General features: G+C 36.6%; 1 protein-coding gene across 4 annotated transcripts in view; it reads left to right on the plus strand.

The window, feature by feature from the left end:
* STXBP5L (syntaxin binding protein 5L) overlaps positions 1-23127 on the plus strand; it is a 351861-nt gene that overhangs the window by 263901 nt on the left and 64833 nt on the right. For 2 of the 4 annotated variants that reach the window (XM_066347937.1, XM_066347938.1), the window contains one exon: positions 17752-17844. The exons of the other annotated variants lie outside the window; for them this stretch is intronic. In XM_066347937.1, the coding sequence (XP_066204034.1) occupies positions 17752-17844 (93 nt within the window). The remainder of the gene's footprint in view (positions 1-17751; positions 17845-23127) is intronic. 4 annotated transcript variants of the gene reach the window in all.

Below are 23127 nucleotides of genomic sequence, written 5' to 3' on the forward strand. Positions count from 1 at the left end.
TCAGTTTTTTTAATTTCATGAGTCTCTCTCCTCTTTTTGCTGTAGCATCTCTAGTTTCCTATCTTCAGTGTCACTGATTTTTTTTTTCTATCTGGGTTCTTCTATTAGCTAAACTTGCTACCTCAGTCTTTAATTCATGGATTGAGTTCTCCATCTCTGTTCTTAGTTTCAATCTCCTTGCTGAGCTTATTAAGTTGCCTGTTGGTGTTTTCTCGCATCTCATTGTGTATTTTCAGAACCTCAGTTTTGAATTCTCTATCATTTAACTCCAAGGTTTCCATGTAATTGAGATTATTTTTTCTGGAGATGTTTTTTTTCTGAGTTATGTCTCTCTTGTGTAGCTATGGTATTTGACTTCTTCCTTGATAGCATTTGAGAGTGATATTGTTAAGAACGCTAACCAAAAAAAAAATCTATCAAATGAAAAATTAAATTTAAAAATACAATAAAAAGTATAAAAATTTAACAAATTATGACAAGAAAAAGAGGAAAAACTATAGAAAACAAAGATCTAAAACCAAAATAAATAAATAAATAAGAAAAAATGAACAAAAGGCCCTGGCCAGTTGGCTCAATAGTAGAGCGTTGGCCTGGCATGTGTATGTCCTGGGTTCAATTCCCAGTCAGGGCATGTGGAAAAGAGACCATCTGCTTCTCCACCCTTCCCCTTCTCCCTTCTCTCTCTATCTCTCTCTTCTCCTCCTGCATTCATATCTCAGATGGAGCACATTGGCCTCCGGGGTGCTGAAGATGGCTCCATGGCCTTACCTCAGGTGCTAAAATAACTTGGTTTCTGAGCAATGGAGCAATGGCCCCAGATGGTCAGAGCATCACCCTGTAGCAGGCTTGCCAGGTAGATACTGGGTGGGGAGCATGCAGGAGTCTGTCTCTCTGCCTCCCTGCTTCTCACTTAAGAAAAATATAAAAAAACAAACAAACAAAACACCTACAAAAAAATAAGAATAAAATACATAAAAATTAAAGAAAATTGAATTCAAAAGAGAAAAACAGAAGAAAATAATGAGAACAAAAAGGAAAAATAAATTTTGGTTTTGAGAAGGTTTTTTTTTTTTCAGTAAACTGTATTACAAATACAGTGTCACTGTATTACAAATTTTAGCTATGTGAAATTCCTGGGTTGTTCGCCACTGAGATATTGCTGTTGCAATGATGTTAGCGAGGCCACCATTGTGTTGGAAGGTGGGGCATGTTGTGAGCGCTTTGCAGTTTGGCTTTATGGCTTCAGCTTTACGGTTACAGCTCTAGCATCAGAGATCTCAGGCCTCCGTGTGCTCCTCCCCACATCTCAACAGAAATTTTATACAGAAATTCTTCTAGCTAGAACCAAATTAGTGGAAATTATATACCATAAGTACAGTAGCATATGATCTCAAGTCTCTGGACTATGTAGTTCAGAAGCATATATATTCATTGACAAAAATAATTTTTAATAACATGGTGGAAGTAAAACATCAAGATAGAGCATAAGTCTATTAAAGTAAATAAAAAATGTCAGTATAAATATTCCTAGAAATAAAAAGTGAGAGGAGGTGAGATAGTGAGACAAACTTCCACATGCACCCCAACTGGAATCTACCTGGCAAACCCATCTTGAGCTGATGCTCAAATCAACCAAACTATCATCAGTGCCCAGGGCCAATGCTCAAACCATTCAAGCCACTGGCTGCAAGAGGAGAAGAGAATAGGAAAAAAGAGAGAGGGGGGAAGAAAAACAGATGGTTGCTTCTCATGTGTGCCCTGACTAAGAATTGAACCCAGGACGTCCACACAGGGGCTAATGCTCTCTATCCACTAAGCCAACCTATCAGGGATGGAATAACTTTTTAAAATATGTTTTAAAAAATGTGAACAGTAGAAATGTTGGGTAAAGAGATTTTTTTTCCTTTCTTATGTGGGACTATGAATGGTTAGCTTACTTTTCTAATTTTTATTTATCTTATTTCTATAATAAATATATAGTAAAATATAACATTTCCAAGCCCCCAAAATATGAGGTATAGCTTTGACATTGAACTGTACATCTGTTTTTACAGAGTACAAAAACTTCTTTTAATTTAAACTGTTTAATTTCATACAAATTTATAAACATTTAATGTCTTTGTAAAGCAATTAATTTTGACTTTAGATGTTTATTTAGAATTGTAACATTTTCAATTTAATTCATCCCTTGAAAATTGCTAGTTCTTTATCCCTATTTTTAAGAATTTACACATAATCCTTTCTGTGTAAAGTTTTGTTTTAATTATATCTATGTTATCCTTATTTTACTTCTTTTATTTAAGCATAATCTCATACATTTAACTTTTCTGTTGCAATCCCATTGTCACCATACTCATTCAGGTATTTGTTACCCCATACCAAGAGTATGACAAAAATATTCTAACAGCTGTCTTTGCTTTTCATCTCTCCCTCTTATGATTTAATTTGCATATCATGTTACAAAGTTAAGCTCCTTAAAATCCTGCTTTGATTGTATTTTCACATGACAGAAATATCCAGTATGAAATATAATTCAGTATTCTTAATCAAACTTAAATAACCTCACTTTAAATTCTCATCCATAATCTGAGTTTGAATAGTTAATACATTTATATGGCTAAACATCAAAAAGAAATGGAGTTAAAAAGGTTTTCTTCCCTTCTTCTTAAACACTGTTTCCATCCTCTTAAAAAAGGAGGGGCATTTTTAGTTAGTTGTTTGTTTTTTCAGGCAATTTGTGTTTGTAAACAAATCAAAAAACAAATTTTTTTGCTTCCTGTCTTATACAAAAGTAGCATATTATATGCATTTCACTGTTCTTTGCTTAATTATCTTTATAGTGTATCTTTCCATTTTATTACAAAAAGTATTTTCTCATTCTTATATACAGTTATATATTGAATTGCATAATGTACTATAATTTATTTAAACATTTCAATTAAAGGAAACTTACTTGGCACCAGTCTTCTGTTATGTCAAACAGTGCTGCAGTGACTAACCTGGGAACAGTCCTCATTTGAAATATATGCAGGTATATTTATAGGATAAATTCCTAAAGTTGGAGTTGCTGGATCAAAGGGTATATGCCTCTCTAATCTTTATAGATATTCTCAAATTGCTCTTCTTAGGGTTAGCAACAGTTTTCTTTCAGCAATAACAGGAAAATATTAGTTATCAATTTGTTTTTATTTTTGAGAGTCTCTTAGGTAAAAAAAAAAGATATATCAATGTAGTTTCAGTTTACCTCTCACATGTAAATGATGTTAAATAACTTTCATTTTATGTTTAAAAGTTCTTTAAATATTTTTTCTGTAAATCATTTATTCATATACCTTGCCCATTTTCTAAAGGGTCATTTATTCTTTTTATATTAATTTGTATTACCTCTACATAAGTTAAGATTATTCCTCTGTGACAAATATTTTTCACAATTTACTTTTAACTTTGATTGTCATGTCTCTTGTCTAAGAGCTGTTTTTGTAATCAGGCATTGATCTTTCTTTTTAAGGACTTTTGTATCAACAGAAATTTAAATACTATTGGGATTATCACTTTTCAAACTTTTGGTAGAATTTCCCCTGTTAAGTCATTTATCCTTTATAATTACTTATTTTATATGTTTGTACCTGCTCTTTAAAAAATATTTTTATTATAGAAAATTTCTAACAATGTACAGTGTCTAACAGTTGGTCTATTTTGCTATTTATTTAAACCCAAACAAAGATATACAAAGAGGTTTTATTTTGTTTTTTAACTTATATCTACTTATATCTTTGTTTCCTCTACAGCTTTCCTTTCTTTATTTTACCCTTTCAACTTTCATGGTAGATGCTTAATTCACTTACACTTACTATTTTTTATAGATTGATATATGTTAATAAGGCTAAATTTCCCTTTGACCTTTACATTAAACATAGCATAGCTTTTGGTAATTATGGCTTTTTTATTATTATTAATTTTAATGGGTTGACATTGATAAATCAGGGTACATATGTTCAGAGAAAATATCTCCAGGTTATTTTGATATTTGATTATGTTTCATACCATCACCCAAAGTCAAATTGTCTTCCATCACCTTCTATCTGGTTTTCTTTGTGCCCCTCCCCTTTCCCAATCCCCTCCCTCTTCTCCCTTCACCCCTGGAACCACCACACTCTTGTCCATGTCTCTGAATCTCATTTTTATGTCCCATCTATGTATGGAATCATATAGTTCTTAGTTTTTTCTGATTTACTTATTCAACTCAGTATAATGTTATCAAGTTCCATCCATGTTGTTGTAAATGATCCGATTCATCATTTCTTATGGCTGAGTAGTATTCAATGGTGTGTATGTATATATATATATATTAAAAAGCTTTGGTGTATATATATATATATATATATATATATATATATATATATATATATATATATGTATGTATATATACCAAAGCTTTTTAATCCACTCGTCCACTGACAGACACTTGGGATGTTTCCAGATCTTCGCTATTGTGAACAATGTTGCTATAAACATGGAGGTGAATTTCTCCTTTTGGAAGTGTTATGGTGTTCTTAGGGTATATTCCTAAAAGTGGGATAGCTGGGTCAAAAGGCAGTTCAATTTTTAATTTTTTGAGGAATCTCCATACTGTTTTCCACAGTGCACCAGTCTGCATTCCCACCAGCAGTGCAGGACAGTTCCCTTTTCTCCACATCCTCGCCAGCACTTATTCTGTGTTGTTTTGTTGATGAGCGCCATTCTGACTGGTGTGAGGTGATACCTCATTGTGGTTTTAATTTGCATTTCTCTAATGATTAGTGATCTTGAGCATTTTTTCATATACATATTGGCCATCTGTATGTCCTCTTTGGAGAAGTGTCTATTCATTCTTTTTGCCCATTTTTGATTGGATTGTTTGTCTTACTGGTGTTGAGTTTTACAAGTTCTTTATAAATCTTGGTTATTAACCCTTTATCAGATGTATCATCGAATATGTTTTCCCATTGTGTAGTTTGTCTTTTTATTCTGTTCTTGTCTCTAGCTGTGCAAAAGCTTTTTAGTTTGATGTAGTCCCATTTGTTTATCCTGTCTTTTATTTCACTTGTCCATGGAGATAAATTGGCAAATATATTACTGCAAGAGATGTTGGAGAGCTTACTGCCTATGATGCTTATGGTTCCACGGCTTACATTTAAGTCTTTTATTCATTTTGAGTTTATTTTTGTGAATGGTGTAAATTGGTGGACTAGTTTTATTTTTTTGCAGGTAGATGTCCAATTTTCCCAACACCATTTGTTAAAGAGGCTGTCTTTACTCCAATGTATGCGCTTACCTCCTTTGTCAAATATCAGTTGTCCAAGAAGGTATGAGTTTATTTCTGGGTTCTCTGTTCTGTCCCATTGATCTATATGCCTCTTCTTATGCCAATACCAGGCTGTTTTGAGTACAATGGCCTTGTAGTATAACTTGATATCAGGAAGTGTGATACCTCTCACTTTATTCTTCCTTTTCAAGATTGCTGAGGCTATTCCTGTTCTTTTTGGTTCCATATAAATTTTTGGAATATGCGTTCTATATCTTTAAAGTATGTCATTGGTATTTTAATAGGAATTGCATTGAATTTATAAATTGCTTTGGGTAATATAGACATTTTAATGATGTTTATTCCTTCCTAACCATGAGCTTGGTATATGCTTCCACTTGTTTGTATCTTCCTTGATTTCTTGTATCAATGTTTTATAATTTTCGAGTACAAGTCACTAATCTTCTTGGTTAAATTTACTCCTGGATACTTTATTTTTTTGGTTGCAATAGTGAAGGGGATTGGTTCCTTAATTTCTCTTTCTGACAGTTCATAGCTGGTGTATGAAAATATCTCTGATTTCTGAATATTAATTTTATATCCTGCCACCTTGCTGAATTCATTTATCAGATCCAGTAGTTATTTTACTGAGGCTTTAGGGTTTTCTATATACAATATCATATCATCTGCAAATAATGATAGTTTTACTTCTTTCCAATTTGGATGCCTTTTATTTCTTTTTCTTGTCTAATTGCTTTGGCTAGGACTTCCAGAACTATGTTGAATAAGAGTGGTGAAAGGAGGCAACCCTGCCTTGTTCCTGATCTTAAGGGGATTGCTTTTAATTTTTTCCCATTGAGTATGATGTTGGCTGTGGGTTTGTCATAGATGACCTTTATCATGTTGAGTTATGTTCCCTGTATGCCCACTTTGCTGAGAATTTTGATCATGAATGGATGCTGGATTTTATCAAATGCTTTTTCTGCATCTATTGAAATTATCATGTGGTTTTTCTCCTTCCTTTTGTTTATGTGATGAATAATATTGATTGATTTATGAGTATTGTACCAGCGTTGCCTCCCCAGAATAAATCCCACTTGATCATGATGTATGATTTTTTTCATATATTGCTGGATCCGGTTTGCTAATATTTTGTTGAGGATTTTCGCATCTAAATTCATCAGGGATATTAGCCTATAATTTTCTTCCTTTGCTTTGTCTTCACCTGGTTTTGGAATCAGAATTATGCTCACCTCATAAAAGGAGCTTGGAAATCTTCCTTCCTCTTGAATTTTTTGAAATAGCTTGAGAAGGATAGGAGTTAGTTCTTTGAATATTTGGTAGAATTCACTTGTGAAGCCATCTGGCCTATGACTTTTCTTTTTGGGAGTTTTTTGATAATTCTTTTGATCTCATTTGTTGTAATCAGTCTGTTTAGGTTTTCTGATTCTTCCAGATTGATTTTTGGAAGATTGTATGTTTCAAGGAATTTGTCCATTTAATCTAGGTTGTCTAGTTTTTTGGCATAGAGTTCTTCATAGTATTTTCTTACAATATTTTGTACTTCTGTTGTGTCAGTAGTTATTTCTCCACTCTCATTTCTAATTTTATTTGAGTCCTCTCTCTTTTTTTTTCTTGGAAAATCTAGTTAAAAGTTCATCGATCTTGTTTACCTTTTTAAAGAACCAGCTCCTGGTTTCATTGATCCTCTGTATTGTTTCTTTAGCCTCTTTGTCATTTATTTCTGCTCTGATCTTTATTATTTTCTTCCTTCTACTACCTCTGGGCTTTACTTGCTGTTCTTTTTCTAGTTCTTTTAGATGCAGGGTCAAGTTGTTTATTTGAGTTTTTTCTAGCTTCTTAAGGTATGCATGTAATGCTATGAACTTCCCTCTCAGTACTGCTTTTGCTGTGTCCAATAAATTTTGAGTTGATGTATGCTCCTTCATTTCTAGGAATTTTTTTTTATTTCTTCTTTGATCTCATTGTTAACCCATTTGTATTTAATAACGTGCTATTTTGTTTCCAAGTGCTTGAGTATTTCAATTTTTCTGTTGTGGTTGATTTCTAGTTTCATGCCATTGTGATCATAGAAAATGCTTGATATGATTTCAATATTCTTAAGGTTGTTGAGACTGCTTTTGTGCCCTAACATGTGGTCTATCCTAGAGAATGTACCATGAGCACTTGAAAAGAATGTATATTCTGCTGCTTTAGGGTGAAAGGTTCTGACGATATCTACTAAATCCAATTGATCTAGTGTGTCCTTTAAGTCTGCTGTTTCTTTGTTAATTTTCTTTTTTTTTTTTTTTTTTTTTTCATTTTTCCGAAGCTGGAAACAAGGAGGCAGTCAGACAGACTCCTGCATGGGCCCGACTGGGATCCACCCAGCATGCCCACCAGGGGGCGATGCTCTGCCCCTCTGGGGCGTCGCTCTGTTGCATCCAGAGCCATTCTAGTGCCTGAGGCAGAGGCCACAGAGCCATCCTCAGCTCCCAGGCTATCTTTCCTCCAATGGAGCCTTGGCTGTGGGAGGGGAAGAGAGAGACAGAAAGGAAGGAGAGGGGGAGGGGTGGAGAAGCAGGTGGGCACTTCTCCTGTGTGTCCTGGCCGGGACTCGAACCCAGGACTCCTGCACACCAGGCCCACGCTCTACCACTGAGCCAGCTGGCCAGGGAATTTTCTTTCTTGAGGATCTATCTAGTGATGTTAGTGGGGTATTGAAATCCCCTACTATTATAGTATTGCTGTTGATATTACCCTTTATATCCATCAAAGTCTGCTTTATTTATTTAGGTCCTCCTATATTAGGTACGTAGATATTTATAATGGTTATATTTCCTGTTGGATTGCTCCCTTTATTATTATGTAGTGTTCTTCTTTATTTCTTACTATAGCCTTTGTTTTGAAGTTCATTTGTCTGATATAAGTATTACAACCCCAGCTTTTATTTCATTTCCATTTGCATGAAGTATTTTTTTCCAACCTTTTATCTTCAGTCTATGTGCATCCTTTGTTTTAAGGTGTATCTCTTGTAGACTGCATATGTAAGGGTCTGTTTTCTTATCCATGCAGCTACCCTATGTCTTTTGATTGGATCATTTTATCCATTTACAATTAAGGTTAATATTGATATGTAGTTGTTTATTGCCATTTTATTCTTTAAAGCTGTATTTCTCTTTTGCTATATTCTTTCCCCCCTTTGATCTGTTTACAACAGGCCCCTTAGCATTTCTTTCAGCATTGGTTTGGTGATAGTGAATTCCTTTAGTTTTTTGTTTTGTTTTGTTTTTTTTGCCTGGGAAGCTTTTTATTTCTCCTTCAATTTTAAACAATAGCTTTGCTGGATAAAGTACTCTTGGTTGTAGGTTCTTGTTCTGCATTACTTTGAATATTTCTTGCCATTCCCTTCTGGTCTTAAGTGTTTCTGTTGATAAGTCAGATGTCATCCTTATGGGGGCTCATTTGTAGGTAATAGCCTTTTTTTCTCTAGCAGCTTTTGGTATTTTAATTATGATGTGTCTTGGTGTAGATTTCTTTGGGTTTCTCTTTAATGGAGTTCTCTGTGCTTCTTAAACATGTGAGACTTATTCCTGCCTCAATTTAGGGAAGTTTTCAGCTATGATTTGATTGAACAAAGTTTTTATCCCTTGTTCTTTCTCTTCTTCAGGAACTCCTATGATGCGGATGTTATATCTCTTCATGTTGTCACAGAGCTCTCTTAGAGTTTCCTCCGACTTTTTGTGTCTCTTTTCTTTTTTCTCTTCTACTTGTTTCTTCATTTATCTTGTCCTCTAACTCGCTGATTCAATCCTCAGCTTCATCCATCCTGCTTTTAATTCCTTCCATTGTGGTCTTCAATTCTGATACTGTATTTGTCATATCTGACTGATTCTTTTTTATTATTTCAACTTCCATTTTTATATTTTCTATCTCTTTATTTAGGTGTTCATAATGACCATCTATTGTTGTTCTAAGCTCTTTGAACAAACTAACAATCATTATTTTAAACTCTGGATTGGATAATTTGGTTATATCTGACTCATTCAGGTCCTTCTCTGGGGATTTCTCTTGATTCATTTGGGTTAAATTTCTTTGCCTGCCAATTTTATCTGTGTATAAGAAGGGTTTGGCCAATGGGTGTTGCCTCTGTGTTCCCTAGGTGTGGTCTGTCTATAGGCCCGCCACCCCTATTCCACTGCCTAGGGCGTTGGAATATGGGCGTTGCCAGTGCCTGCCAGCTGCAGCTCTCGCTGCAGTTTCCGCCTCTCCTCCACAAGATGGGCTGTGTTCTCTTGCCCTGCTCTGCAAGCCTCAGTGGGTCTCAGCCTTTGCCCTGCCCCCATGGGTGGGGTTGCATGCTGAGAATGGGCCACAAGCCTTGCCACCAAGGGCAAGGGTGAGCACCTTTGCTCAGCTGCGAGTCTTGCCTGTTCCCAGGCTTCCGCCCCATCCCTGCAGTCAAAGCCGGCTTGTATGTCGTGCCGCAAGCCTTGGCTCCGCAGGTCCGGTGAGACTGCTTGCCCTCGCCCTTGCTCAGTGGTGGATTTCCACCCGTTCCCGTTATCCCACCCATCCCCTGCAGGCAGGGTTGCAGGTGGGTCCGCAGTCGTGCCAGACCACTTTCACGTGTCCCCTCTGTCCTTACCGGGCTAGACTGAGCTCATGCCAGGTCTCAGGCTTGTCGAGCCCATCTTCTGCCCCCACCTATGGAACCGCACTTTCAAGTCCCCCCCGCCCCCGGCCCTCCAGCAAGCCCTCAGCAGTGTGGGTGGGAGTGCTGCAGGTCAGACCCTAACACTAGTCCTGAAAGTTCCCTCCCTCTAAGCTGCACTGCTCTGCTCTGAGTGCGTGCGAGGTCTTGTTTGGCTGGTGTCCTGCTTCCCTTTGCTGGTATTGCTGGTTCCAGGAGAAATATTCACTTCAGAATTGAGGATTGGCCCTGGCCGGTTGGCTCAGTGGTAGAGCGTCGGCCTGGCATGCAGAAGTCCCGGGTTCGATTCCTGGTCAGGGCACACAGGAGATGCGCCCATCTGCTTCTCCACCCCTCCCCCTCTCCTTCCTCTCTGCCTCTCTCTTCCCCTCCCACAGTGGAGACTCCATTGGAGCAAAGATGGCCTGGGTGCTGGGGATGGCTCCTTGGCCTCTGCCCCAGGCCCTAGAGTGGCTCTGGTCGCAACAGAGCGATGCCCCGGAGGGGCAGAGTATCACCCCCTGGTGGGCGTGCCAGGTGGATCCCAGTTGGGTGCATGCGGGAGTCTGTCTGACTGTCTCTCCTGTTTCCAGCTTCGGAAAAATACAAAAAACAAAAAAAACAAAAAAAAAAGAATTGAGGATTGACTCAGCCCAGAGGTTTGGGTGGCTGTCCCTCAAAGTGTTTCTCCCTGTGCCTCCTAGATTAATTACACTCTCTTCTTGCTACTCCAATCCTGTCCCCCAGAGCCCCTGGTGGGTGGTTGTGAAAGGGTTTTCTGTGCGATCCCTTTAAGGAGAATTCTGGATCTGAGAAAACTGTCTCTTTCTCACAAACAGTATCCTGATTTGTTTCGCAACTAAATACTGTTCATACGCCTCTTCTAGGTTCTGGGACTGCAGGCTAGGGCTTTGTTGTTGGGGCCCAGGTCCCTCCCCTCTCCACTAAACTCTCTTCCTGCCACTTGAGTCTCTCCAGGCTGCCGTTCGCTCTGCAGAACTGGGCAGCCCTCTCCACGTTTCCACTTTTCCTACCAGTCTCAACATGGCTTCTTCGGTGTTCCTTGGTTGAAGAGTCCTCTTAGTTTAGTTCAAAGTTATATTTTCCAGATGATGGTTCTTAAAATTAAGCTGTAATCCACTTTGGTTCTGGGAGTTGGAAGTTGGTACGTCTGCCTACTCCATCGCCATCTTTCCGCTCTTAGTAATTATTGTTTTAACAGTATTTTCTATATTGTAGACATTTTTTTTATATTGTTTTGACCCAGGAATTAATGTAAATGTGTAGCATTAAGTAGCTGTGTTACCTTACTATTTATCTTACATGTTCATGTCTTTACCTATTAATTTGATTACTTGACTGTCCAGTACAGACAAAAGGTGAATTAAAATATTGTACAAATAATGTGTTTCTATTTTTCCTTTATCTGTTATGTTTTTATTTTTAAGAATATTTATGTGTAGATTTCCGAATCTATCTACAAAATGTATGCCCTTCACCATTAATCACTAACGCTCATTTCATATTATGTGTGTCTTCACCTGAATTCTACCTTATTTACTATTAATACCACAACTCTTGCTTTTTTTTATTTGGAATTTTTTATATACCTTGATTTTACTCTTTTGGAGTAAACTTTTTTTTTAACTGAGATATAATATGTAAACCTCAAGCTGCATTAATAATCTTAAGAGTTTAGTTAGACTAGTTTTACTAATGAACACACCATAAAAACAACATCCAAATCAAGATATATAATGAGACGAGGGCATGTGCCTCTGCATCATGAATCCCCCAAAAGGTATCTACTATTCTGCGTTATCAAAGTGGATTAGTCCTGTTGGCTTTGGACTCATCTGAATGGAATCATACATTCTTTATTTCTTTTGTTTCTTGCTTATTTTGCTCAACATTTTGTATATAATACTCATCTATGTTGCTGAGTGATTTATTGCTTTTGTAATATTCCATTAGGTATTAAATTATTTCAGTTTATTTTTGCTGAACATTTAGGTGGTTTTTAGTTTGGGGCTATTATAAGTAAATCCATTATGATGAATCATGAATAATTTTTAATGCAAATATAAGCTCATGTATATTGTAGATAGTGGAATTTGGGGGTTATAAGATACTTATACATATATACATCTGCATATTTTCAGCTTGGGTAAATAGGACCATGTTTTCTAAAGTAGTTGAACCCATTTTAGTTCTACTAATAGAGTGTAAAAGTTCTATTTGTTTTACATACTGACCAATGTTTAATTTTTTTTCAATATCAATCATTATGGATGTATGTAGTGCAATGTCAATGTGGAATTAAATTGAATTGCATATCCCTGATGTCTAATGATTTTGATGAGCTGCTTTATGTTTACTGACTATTTTAATATTCTCTTTTACAAGGTATTTAAATATTTTACTCATTGTAATTCTGTTGCCAACTACTTTTAATATTTGGGACTTCAATGTATATATGTAGATAGAGACATACAAAGAAGTCTTTTGTTGGATGTATATGGTACAAAATATCTTTTCCCATTCTGTGCCTTGCCTTTTACTCTCTTAAAAGTGGTCTTTTGTTAAGCAGAAGTTTTAATGTTTATATATAATTTATCAATATTTTTTGTTTCTTCTTTATGTTTTGGGATTTTGGGGTTTTTTTGTTTTGTTTTGTTTTTTTGTATTTTTCTGAAGCTGGAAACGGGGAGGCAGTCAGACAGACTCCCGCATGCGCCCGACCGGGATCCACCAGGCACGCCCACCAGGGGGCGATGCTCTGCCCATCCGGGGCCTCGCTCTGTCGCGACCAGAGCCACTCTAGCGCCTGGGGCAAAGGCCAAGGAGCCATCCCCAGCGCCCGGGCCATCTTTTGCTCCAATGGAGCCTTGGCTGTGGGAGGGGAAGAGAGAGACAGAGAGGAAGGAGAGGGAGAGGGGTGGAAAAGCAGATGGGCACTTCTCCTGTGTGCCCTGGCCGGGAATCGAACCCGGGACTTCCGCACGCCAGGCCGACGCTCTACCACTGAGCCAACCATCCAGGGCCTCTTCTTTATGTTTTGTTTAAAAAAAAGAATCTTTGCCCATCCCAAGATCATGAAGCTATTTTTCTATATTATGTTCTAGAAGCCTTATTGGTTTCTCTTTCACATTTATGTTCAAGTTTCATTTGTAATATATTCCTGTGTATAATGTGAGGAAGGAGTCAAGGTTTCTTTTATTTAGGTTAAGAAGTATTCATGAGAAAACTATCATTTCCCCCACTGCACTAAAGTGGCATTTTTGCCACAAATTAGTATACTTTAGTATTTGTGTATGTATGTATTTCTAGACTTTATATTCTATTTCATTAGCATGTTCATCTATCATTTATCCAAGTCCAAACTGTTTTACTTACTGTAGATGAATATTTTAGCTATTCTTGGTCTTTTGTGTTACCATATAACTTTTAGAAACAATCTGTAAGTTTGCACACAAACAGTATGCTTGAATAGTGGTTGCATTTCATTGGATCTATAGATCAATTACACAGAACATCCTCAACAATATTGAATCTTCTGTTTGATATCTCTCCATACCTTTGCCCCTCTTTAATTTCAGAAATACTTCTTGTCTTCTTTCTTTTTCTTTTTCCTTTTTTGTTTTTTAGTTGAGAGGAGGGGAGATAGTGAGGCAGACTCCCACATGTGCCCCAACTGGGACCTACCAAGCAACCCCATCTGGGGCTGATGCTCAAGTACCTAGCTATTTTAACACCTGAGGTGGATGCACTCAGACCTACCAAGCTATCCTCAGTGCCCCAGGCCATGCACAAACCAATTGAGCTACTGGCTGAGGAAGAAGAAGAGAAAAAAAGGGCGGGGGGGGGGGGGAGAAGCAGATAGTCACTTCTCCTGTGTGCTCTGACCAGGAATCAAACCTGGGATGTTTCTATACTGGTCTGATGCTCTATCTACTGAGCTATTGACCAGGGTATTTTTAGTCTTCTTTGAAGAGGTTTGCACATCTTTCATTGGATTTATTTCTTTGTATTTAATTTTTATATTGAAATTAAAACTTATTATTGTTTGTGGCTAGAATATAAATATATAATTAATTCTTATATATTAAACTTATATCTAGATATTTGATATAATTATTTAATTCCAGTAATTTGTAAGTTCCTTTGAATTACCTATATATCCAATTAATCCTCCTGTTAAAATTATAGTTTCATTTCTTCTTTCTGAAGAAAATAAATTAGCTATGACCTCCAATATAATGTTAAATAGATGTGGTTTTAGCAGACACCTTTCCTGGTTCCCAATCTCAGGGATAAGTCGTTGAGTATTTCATAATTATGGTAATTTCTGTAGAATTCTAGTGGGCATCTGCTTTTATCCCTCTTCCTGTGGATTATCTTCTTTTACTTTAGAGAAGTTCTGAAAACACTATTGTCACTTTTTTTAAGGAAAATCAGAGGACTTTGTATGCAATCAAATAGATTGCTTCAAAGCAGGAAGATTTTGAATACATTTGTATTCTGTGATTTGAGAAAGCAGTGATTAACTGTGATAAAATTAATTTTCACTTCAGTGGCTTGAGAGTGCTTTGCTGGGCAAGTCCTGTTTTTCTTTAGTACCAGAGGAATAAGAGATTTTTCTATTTTAATAGCTTTTTAATCAGTATATGTTATATTTATTAAAATATGTGGATTATTATTCTGGAGAAAGTATCAATAGATTTTCATCTATCTTAATTAAGAATATTGGAAATAATATTTGCTTAATTCTTTCATTTCCCATAAAAAAATAAGCAATTGTGTGTATATTAAGGGGTCTTTTTAAAATTAAATTTATTGGGGTACAGGTTCAGGTGTGCAACTCAATAAAACATCTGCACACTGCATCATGTGCCCATTGCCCAAGCAAAGTGTCTTTCTTCCACATTTCACCTCCTTTTCCCACCATCCCCTCACACTACTTTCCTTCTAGCTATCACCACACTGTTGTCTGTGTCTACATGTTATATATATATATGTACATGTTTATATATGTATATATAAATATGTGTATATGTATACATGTTCATATGTATGTATATATGTGTCTATATGTATATATAGATATGTTTTTGCTTAATACCTTTACCTTCTATCATCCAGCCCCCCAAACCCCCTTCCCTTGACAGCTGTCAGTCTGTTTTATGTATCTATGTCTCTGTTGCTATTTTGTCGGTTTAAATTGTTCATTAGATTGCACATATAAGTGAAATCATATGCTATTTGTCTTTATGACTAGCTTATTTCACTTAGCATATTAAGGGGTCTTTTAAAGCCCACAAAGGAGAATGTGTCCAATACTATGTACAGAATAACTTACCAGTATATATACATAAAACTACGTTCTACAATCTCTTGCTATTGTTTTAGGAATTTCTGCGTCCAACCCAGACTGTCAGAAAAGATATAGGTTAAAGACAAATTTTTAGCCCATCTCCTGAAATTAAAATGTAACTAGAAAAAAAACAAATTTAAGGCTTTAACCATAGTTTACAAAATTCATGAAGCTTATTATCTCTAGAGGTAGAAAACAATGAAAATATAAACAATTAAAATGTTTAGATAATATATGAATAACAGGATAAATATATATAATTAAGAGAAACTAGAATATTTATAATACATTGTAACTTTTAGAAAATTAAGAAAAGCAGCCATGCTTCCTAACAAGTCTCCTTCATTTGTACACTCAGAGATAGTTCACTGGGTCTATAATATAAGCACTTTTTGTTTGTATCTCAATATACCTTCCCTTTTCATGCATACATAGTATTTATGAGACAATACTTTCCTCGCCTGTTCTTTTTCTAGTGCAGTGGTTCTGAAACTTAAAACTGTATCCGAATCATGTGAAGAGTTTGTTAAAACACAGATTGCTGAGTGCTAGAGCTAGATTCTAATTCAGTAAGTCTAGAGTAGGGCCTGAGATTTTTGCCTTACTAGCAAATTCTCAGGTAATGCTAATGATTCTGGTCTCTGGACCACTTGAGAACTATGGCTATGTGAAACTTTTAAATATTCATTTTTCAGTAGTTATTTTACCTCTCAGTGTGTATTTTGGGATTTCAAGTCCTCAACCCTTTAAAGTCTGCTAAAAACATATTAAAACATTCACACAAATACCTCTGAGAGAGGTTAAGAATTATAGTACCTGGAGACCAGTAACCATTTTATAACTCTGACTTTTTACATGGATCTCAAGCTCCCTTTTAGCACAATAAGCTACAAGTAAAATAGAGCAAAGTTTTGGACTATTAAATATATCCTTTAGGATAATGAGAGAGGACATAGTAGGAATTAGGAACTGAAAGAGTCCCAGTGAGCCAATCAGAATGCTGATACTCTCAGCTTACAGAATAATATAATCATTTCATATTTAATTATTCAACAGCTATTCAACAAATACTTTTCAGTATCTCCAGTTAAATAAATAAGATGCTATCCACCAAAAAAAATGAACAAAATAAACATACTTCTTGCCAAATAAACCAATCTACAGAAACCAATATTATACTAATAGTTTTACAAATTGTTAGTTGCTTTTTCTTAAAGCTGTATAATCCTTTTTTCATTTACCAAGTAAGATCATGTGCAATTTGTGTACTACATAAACATATCTCCCAAGGGGGCAAGGAGGAGCTAACATTCAACCCAGCTCCTCTAGGTCTTGGCACAAAACTGGAATCCCCTAAATAAAACAGCACCTTTTTCTTTGGACAGAGTTGAAAACTAAACAAGCCTTCAACCGTAGAATTATATCTGCTCAGATGTGTGTATTTTTTTACTTTGTCTTTCTTGAAGCTATGCCTTTAAAAATAATTTTCTTAGATGAATATCTTTTTCTAGACTGAAATTAGGTCCTAATACTGCTGCTGCCTGTACAACCATCTATTCTCATGATTCTGACTTTCCACAATATACAATAGACTTACTATGCTACCAATGCCAAGTGAGCACTAGGGTAATAGGAATATTTATCTGTATTAAAATATATCTATTTAGGCATCTTCAGTAAAGATATCTTCATTAAAATATCACAGAGGTGGCCCTGGCCGGTTGGCTCAGTGGTAGAGCGTCGGCCTGGTGTGCAGAAGTCCCGGGTTCAATTCCTAGCCAGGGCACACAGGAGAAGCGCCCATCTGCTTCTCCACCCTTCCCCCTCTCCTTCCTCTCTGTCTCTCTCTTCCCCTCCCACAACTGAGGCTCCATTGGAGCAAAGATGGCCCGGGCGCTGGGGATGGCTCCTTGGCCTCGGCCCCAGGCGCTAGAGTGGCTCTGGTCGCTGCAGAGCGTCGCCCCCTGGTGGGCAGAGCGTCGCCCCCTGGTGGGCGTGCCGGGTGGATCCCGGTCGGGCGCATGCAGGAGTCTGTCTGACTGTCTCTCCCCGTTTCCAGCTTCAGAAAAAAATATATATATATCACAGAGGTGAATGTCCAAAATACTAACAGGAAGTAACCAGCTCTGTTCTTAAATCTGGGTTACAGCTAGGTCTTAGAGCCTGTTCTGAGTGTTCCTTCAGTGTGATTCCATATGCCTAGAACTCCAGTACATCCTCCAAAGAAGACATCTTCCTTCCCAACAGTCTTCTGTTGGAACATTACCCAAATATACAGATAAGGAATGAAGTAGAGACCCTTCTAAATAATTATCATAAAATTCACCTTTAAGGTAAAAATTCTTGGTGCACTTGGGCTAAGAAATTATGTGCCAATAGTTTTTTATTCCTTTCCTTTAGGACTTCCTACCAGGACTCCCGAGGCAGCACCAGGCTTTTATAGAAATGAAATACCAGCTGTGAGACAGAAGAATCAAGTACATCACTTGCCAGGTGAAAGTGAAAATCTCTCTTATAAGCAAACAAGTTATTCATACTTCCACAATTTTCTCAACTTCACAATTTGTATAAAACACAGGTCCCTTATGGTTAATGAAGACAAATTTCCCTGAAACAATGGTTAAAACTATAGACCTTGACTTCATGAGATACAAAGCAGGAATTCCTAAGGGTTTTGTGAACAATTTTCAAATGTTCCATAGAATTTTGATAGTGTTATTTTTCTACTCTATACCTGAATTATTTTATCAGGCCTGCAAGATAATATGGAGGGGCCAACAGAGAATTCAGGAAAAACAGTAGAGTTGTTTTGTAAAAATTCTCCATAATTCTTCCTAACACAAATATTTTCTGTGATCAGAAACAACTATGATGATCATGGAAACTCCATTGCCTCATATGGACAATGGTCTCTCAAAAATAGTAAGCAGAAAGTAAGGTCCTATAATCTCAATTCCATGCAGTCTTTAAAGGGACCAAATCATAATCAAATACAAGTTATGAAACTTCCTAAATTAGAAAACTATGACAAAATGGTTGTGACCGTATTTGCAACTTTAAAAAATATGAATTACCAATGTTCTAGACCCCTAAAAATTCAGCAACCAAGAAACCTAAAGATAATTGTAACCGCAAATTTCCAGACAGTAGTTTCTTTTCTTCTGATATAACACAACTCTGTGATATGCCTTTTTCTGAGGAGAGTTCCAACTTAGTAACATTTGCTTATAAAGCGTATGATATTTTCCTGGTTTTTATTAATAAAATGAAAAAATATGAGTTACAAAAAATAATCACAGTTGAAATTATATGGCATCCAAGTAGTAAGAAAGTGAGAAGCTGCTGAGTCATGAACAGACAATATTTTAACAAAGAAATTCAGAACTTAAGAAATATACTTTGTATGACACATCAGAAACATATTTCACCATTTAAATTCCAAGATTTGAAAATAATTTTAGTTTTATAGTTCATAAAAAACAACAAGGCCCTGGCCAGCTAGCTTAGCGGTAGAGCGTTGGCCCAGCATGTGAAAGTCCCAGGTTCGATTCCTGGTCAGGGCACGCAGAAACACCCATCTGCTTCTCCACCCTTCCCCCTCTCTTTCCTCTCTGTCTCTCCCTTCCCCTCCCACAGCCAAGGCTGCATTCAAGCAAAGTTGGCACAGGAGCTGAGGATGGCTTCATGGCCTCTGTTTCAGGTGCTAGAGTGGCTCCGGCTGCAATGGAGCAACACCCCAGGTGGGCAGAGCATCGGCCCCTGGTGGACGTGCCAAGTGGATCCCAGTCAGGTGCATGTGGAGGTCTGTTTGACGCCTCCCTGCTTCTAACTTCAGAAAAATACAAAAAAATAATAATTATTATCACCATCTTTTTAATTTATTAAGCCTTGTTTGCTAAAAATTATAATCAGCATTGGTATATCACTTTAAAACAAACCAGGTATTTTTCATGTGTATTTAACCTTACAGCAACCCTGTAACAATGGCATTATTCTCATTTTGTGTGAGTGGAGAAATTATGCCAAGAAAAAAATTCTATAACTAGCCTAAGGTTACCCTACTGATAAATGACTTAGTCTGAACCAACCCAATGTTTCAGACTTCAAGGTCCTCTGACCCCAAATTATTTGATCTCCTATTTACACCTTTTTTAAAGGTGTGTGGAAGAACCTAGTTTTCTGTGGGAGTTTATAATTCAAGATAGACAAGAACAGAAATAGGCCCTGTCTGGTTGGCTCGGGAGTAGAGCGTTGGCCTGGCTTATGGATGTCTCAGGTTAAATTCACAATCAGTTCCCTCTTCCCTCCGGCAGCCAGTGGCTCAGTTCAGCATTGGCCCCAGACACTGAGGATAGCTTGGTTGGTCCAAGTGTGTCAGCCTCAGGAGCTAAAAATAACTCAATAGATTGGAGCATTAGCCCCAGATTGGACGCATTCGGGAGTCTGTCTCACTGTCTCCCCTCCCCTCACTTAGAAAAATAAATAATAAAAAAATAACAGAAATAAAATTATATAATTAACAGTTGTTCATATGACAGTAAAATGTCACTGATTCATTAACATTTAGATAGAAATAATACATATTTTAATGTAGCAGTAAAAGTAGTTATAGGTTAACCCTTTGAGTAGTGAGTTTTTTGTTAACCCTTTGAGGACATACATGAACGTTTATACTACTCAAAGTGTTAAACATTTTTATGCTGAGCCGAATTCTACTAAAGTTACCTCTTTGCCTGACTATATCTTCGCCACTTCCAAAGAACAACAACAACAAAAAGGAGAATGGCAACAAAATTACAGGCATGTATGCCCTTTTGGACTCCACTATGGCATAATGATTCCAAAATATGTGTGTGTATGTATGCCTATATACATACCAAGTGTTTTCTATCTTAGTTTCTGACTTATCAAAGATAGAAACAAATGAAATGTATTACTATATTTCAACCACTCAGTTAATCTATAAACTTTACAACTTTTATTTTAATTTAGTGTTACATTTATTTTACAGAAGATATCTTGGCCACACAGGTTTCATCTAAATCAGGAAGACTGTGCTGCTTAGTGGGAAGGACCCAGCTTTAGATCAGAGAAATTTTACTTTACCCTGCCACTTTCTACCATTATAACTTTAGCCAAGTTTCTTAACTCTAACTCAGTGCTAGTGTTCAGAACATAGATTCTCAATAACATAGTAGTAGTTATTATAAAAGTATAATGAACACTCATAGCCTAAAGGGACTGAATTTGGTCGCCTTAATCATTTTAAATTTCCAAGCATTATTTATAGTTTATTCATAACAAAGCAGAAATCCTTCATTGAAAAACAAAAAGTTTACTTGTTTCTAATCAAGAAACAATTAGCCTGACCAGTAATGGTGCAGTGGATAGAGCATCCACCTGGGACACTGAGGTCCCAGGTTCAAAACCCTAAGGTCACCCACTTGAGCACAGGCTCACTAGCTTTAGTGTGGGGTCACCAGCTTGAGCGCAGGATCATCAACATGATCCCAAGGTTGCTGGCTTGAGCCCAAAGGTTGCTGTCTTGAAGTCCAAGGTCACTGGCTTGGCTTGAGCCCCTGGGTCAAGGCACATAGGAGAAGCAATCAATGAACAACTAAAGTGACGCAACTACAAGTTGATGCTTTTCATCTCTCTTCTGTTTGGTGTGTCTCTTTCTCTCAAAAACCAAACAAACAAATAAAAACAACTAATCAGAAGCTTTGAATTAGGAGCTTTGAACCTCACTTTTTATATTATTTGTCATTAAAGCAGTATCCATATTCTGACTTATTCAGAGTCACTCTTTTCCTAAAATTTTGATTCAAATATGGAATCAAGGATCTGACTGAGACTTATTTGAAGCCAATACAAAATCCCTCTGTTGAGCAAGGCTGAACTGTCTATTGACTTTGAATTGAATTAGATGTTAGAAAAAGGGCATACGAATATACAAGTGATTGAACTAGGTGATAGGAACAAGATACATAAAGCCCCCTAGGTAAAATCAGGTAAAACCCTGTTGTAATGCCTGAAGATCTGTCTCTATTTAGAGTTGAAAATCAATGATAAGGCTGAGGATATTCTGGCATAGCTATGGTAAACCACCAAACCACCCTGACTCATTACTGTAACAACCTGAGTTTGGGAGGCAGAAAATCTAGGCATGGCGACAGTCCTGCAAAGGTTTGTAATCTGGTGCTATTGTAAGACTTGGTTGGCCACCACCTGATCTTTAGACCTAAAATCATAGATAAATATTATGGATTTTGCCATCAGCCAGTCCTTTCTCTCATTTACATTGCCTTTAGTCACTTATGCCATTCTTCCTAACAATTTTTGGTAAGCCAGAAGGTAGTAGATATAATTAGGTAAGTGATTAACTCTATCTTTGGGGATGTTTTCCTTCAAACGTTTTTTTTTTCTTTAATTCAGATTTATTGAGATATATTTATATAACATAAAATTCACTTTCTTAGTGTACAGTTATGAATTATTTTCTCTGCTTTTAATTTTTTTTTTATTTTCAAAAATGTATGCTACCACATGTTAAAGTAACAAGAATTTTGTGAGAATTTGCCCAGAATCTGACAGGGCTATGATCTTAAGAAATCAAACACTTGCTGAGGCTATATCCCCTACCCCACAGCTGGATTCCCTGTGGTACTGCTTGTTGTGTTATTGCCTGTGAGTCAAGATAGTCAGTTTTTCATGGTGTGAAGGATGAAATATACTATTCTATGTGATGATGCACACATGACTCAAAGAGATTTTTTTAGAGAATAAGCCCATTATAAATCAAGTGTGGGATGTCATTCTTAAAAAGACAGTGGATTCTTAGGAAGTACTATTGTGCAGAGAAAAGAAACAGTAGTGCTATATATAATAGGAGGCCTTATCAAGCGTGCTATGTTCAATCCTATGCACTCTATTTTAATAAGGTATGTTGCCCAAAAAGTCATTGTTTATCTAGAATATAGTAGAATGACAATCTTTTCCAACTAAGTTTGATAATAAAAATAATAACTAATATTGAGTGGTCATTATGTACCATACCATGCTCAGTACTTTACATATTCCCTTAATTAATACTGACACAATTCCTATGTAGGGAGGACTATTATTCTTTTCCACTTTACAGAGGAAGAGAAACATAATCTTCCTGAGATTAAGTAACTACTAACCCAGGGTCACTCAGCTGGCAAATAGTTGAGTCATGATTTGAAATCAGCTTACCTGTGTTCTTTCTTGATCATTGTGCTTTGCTTCATCAGATACCAGGAAACCTGTCTGAGAGAAAAGCAAAGTCTTTGTGGATCTTTACAGAGAGGAAAAAAGCATCTAGCCTGTTCTGATAGGGACATTACTGTCATTGTAACTACCACCTCCTACTCCTCATTACAAAATGGAAGATCAAATGCAGATATGATGAAAAAATTTTTAATTACTCAAAAAAGTACCTGTTAATTATATGTTATTATACACACACACACACACACACACACACACACACACATAATCATAATAACCTTAAGCTCAGCAAAGTGATATTAGTATCTGTATCTATATCTAATTTAACAACTAAGAACAACAAGGAAATATGGCATGTCTAGTATGGAGAATCTGAGGTGCACCTCTGAGCATACTTTGTGTTGAAAGGTCCTCAGTAAAAAAATCCCATAGGTTGGTTAATGTTCATAAAACCGTAAAATATTATTTCTCAAAATGTGATCTGCCAGCCTCTATTGGCATCAGTATCACCTGCCACATTTTTTA

The sequence above is a fragment of the Saccopteryx leptura genome, chromosome 8, assembly GCF_036850995.1.
Source record: "Saccopteryx leptura isolate mSacLep1 chromosome 8, mSacLep1_pri_phased_curated, whole genome shotgun sequence".
Classification (NCBI taxonomy): Eukaryota; Metazoa; Chordata; class Mammalia; order Chiroptera; family Emballonuridae; genus Saccopteryx; species Saccopteryx leptura.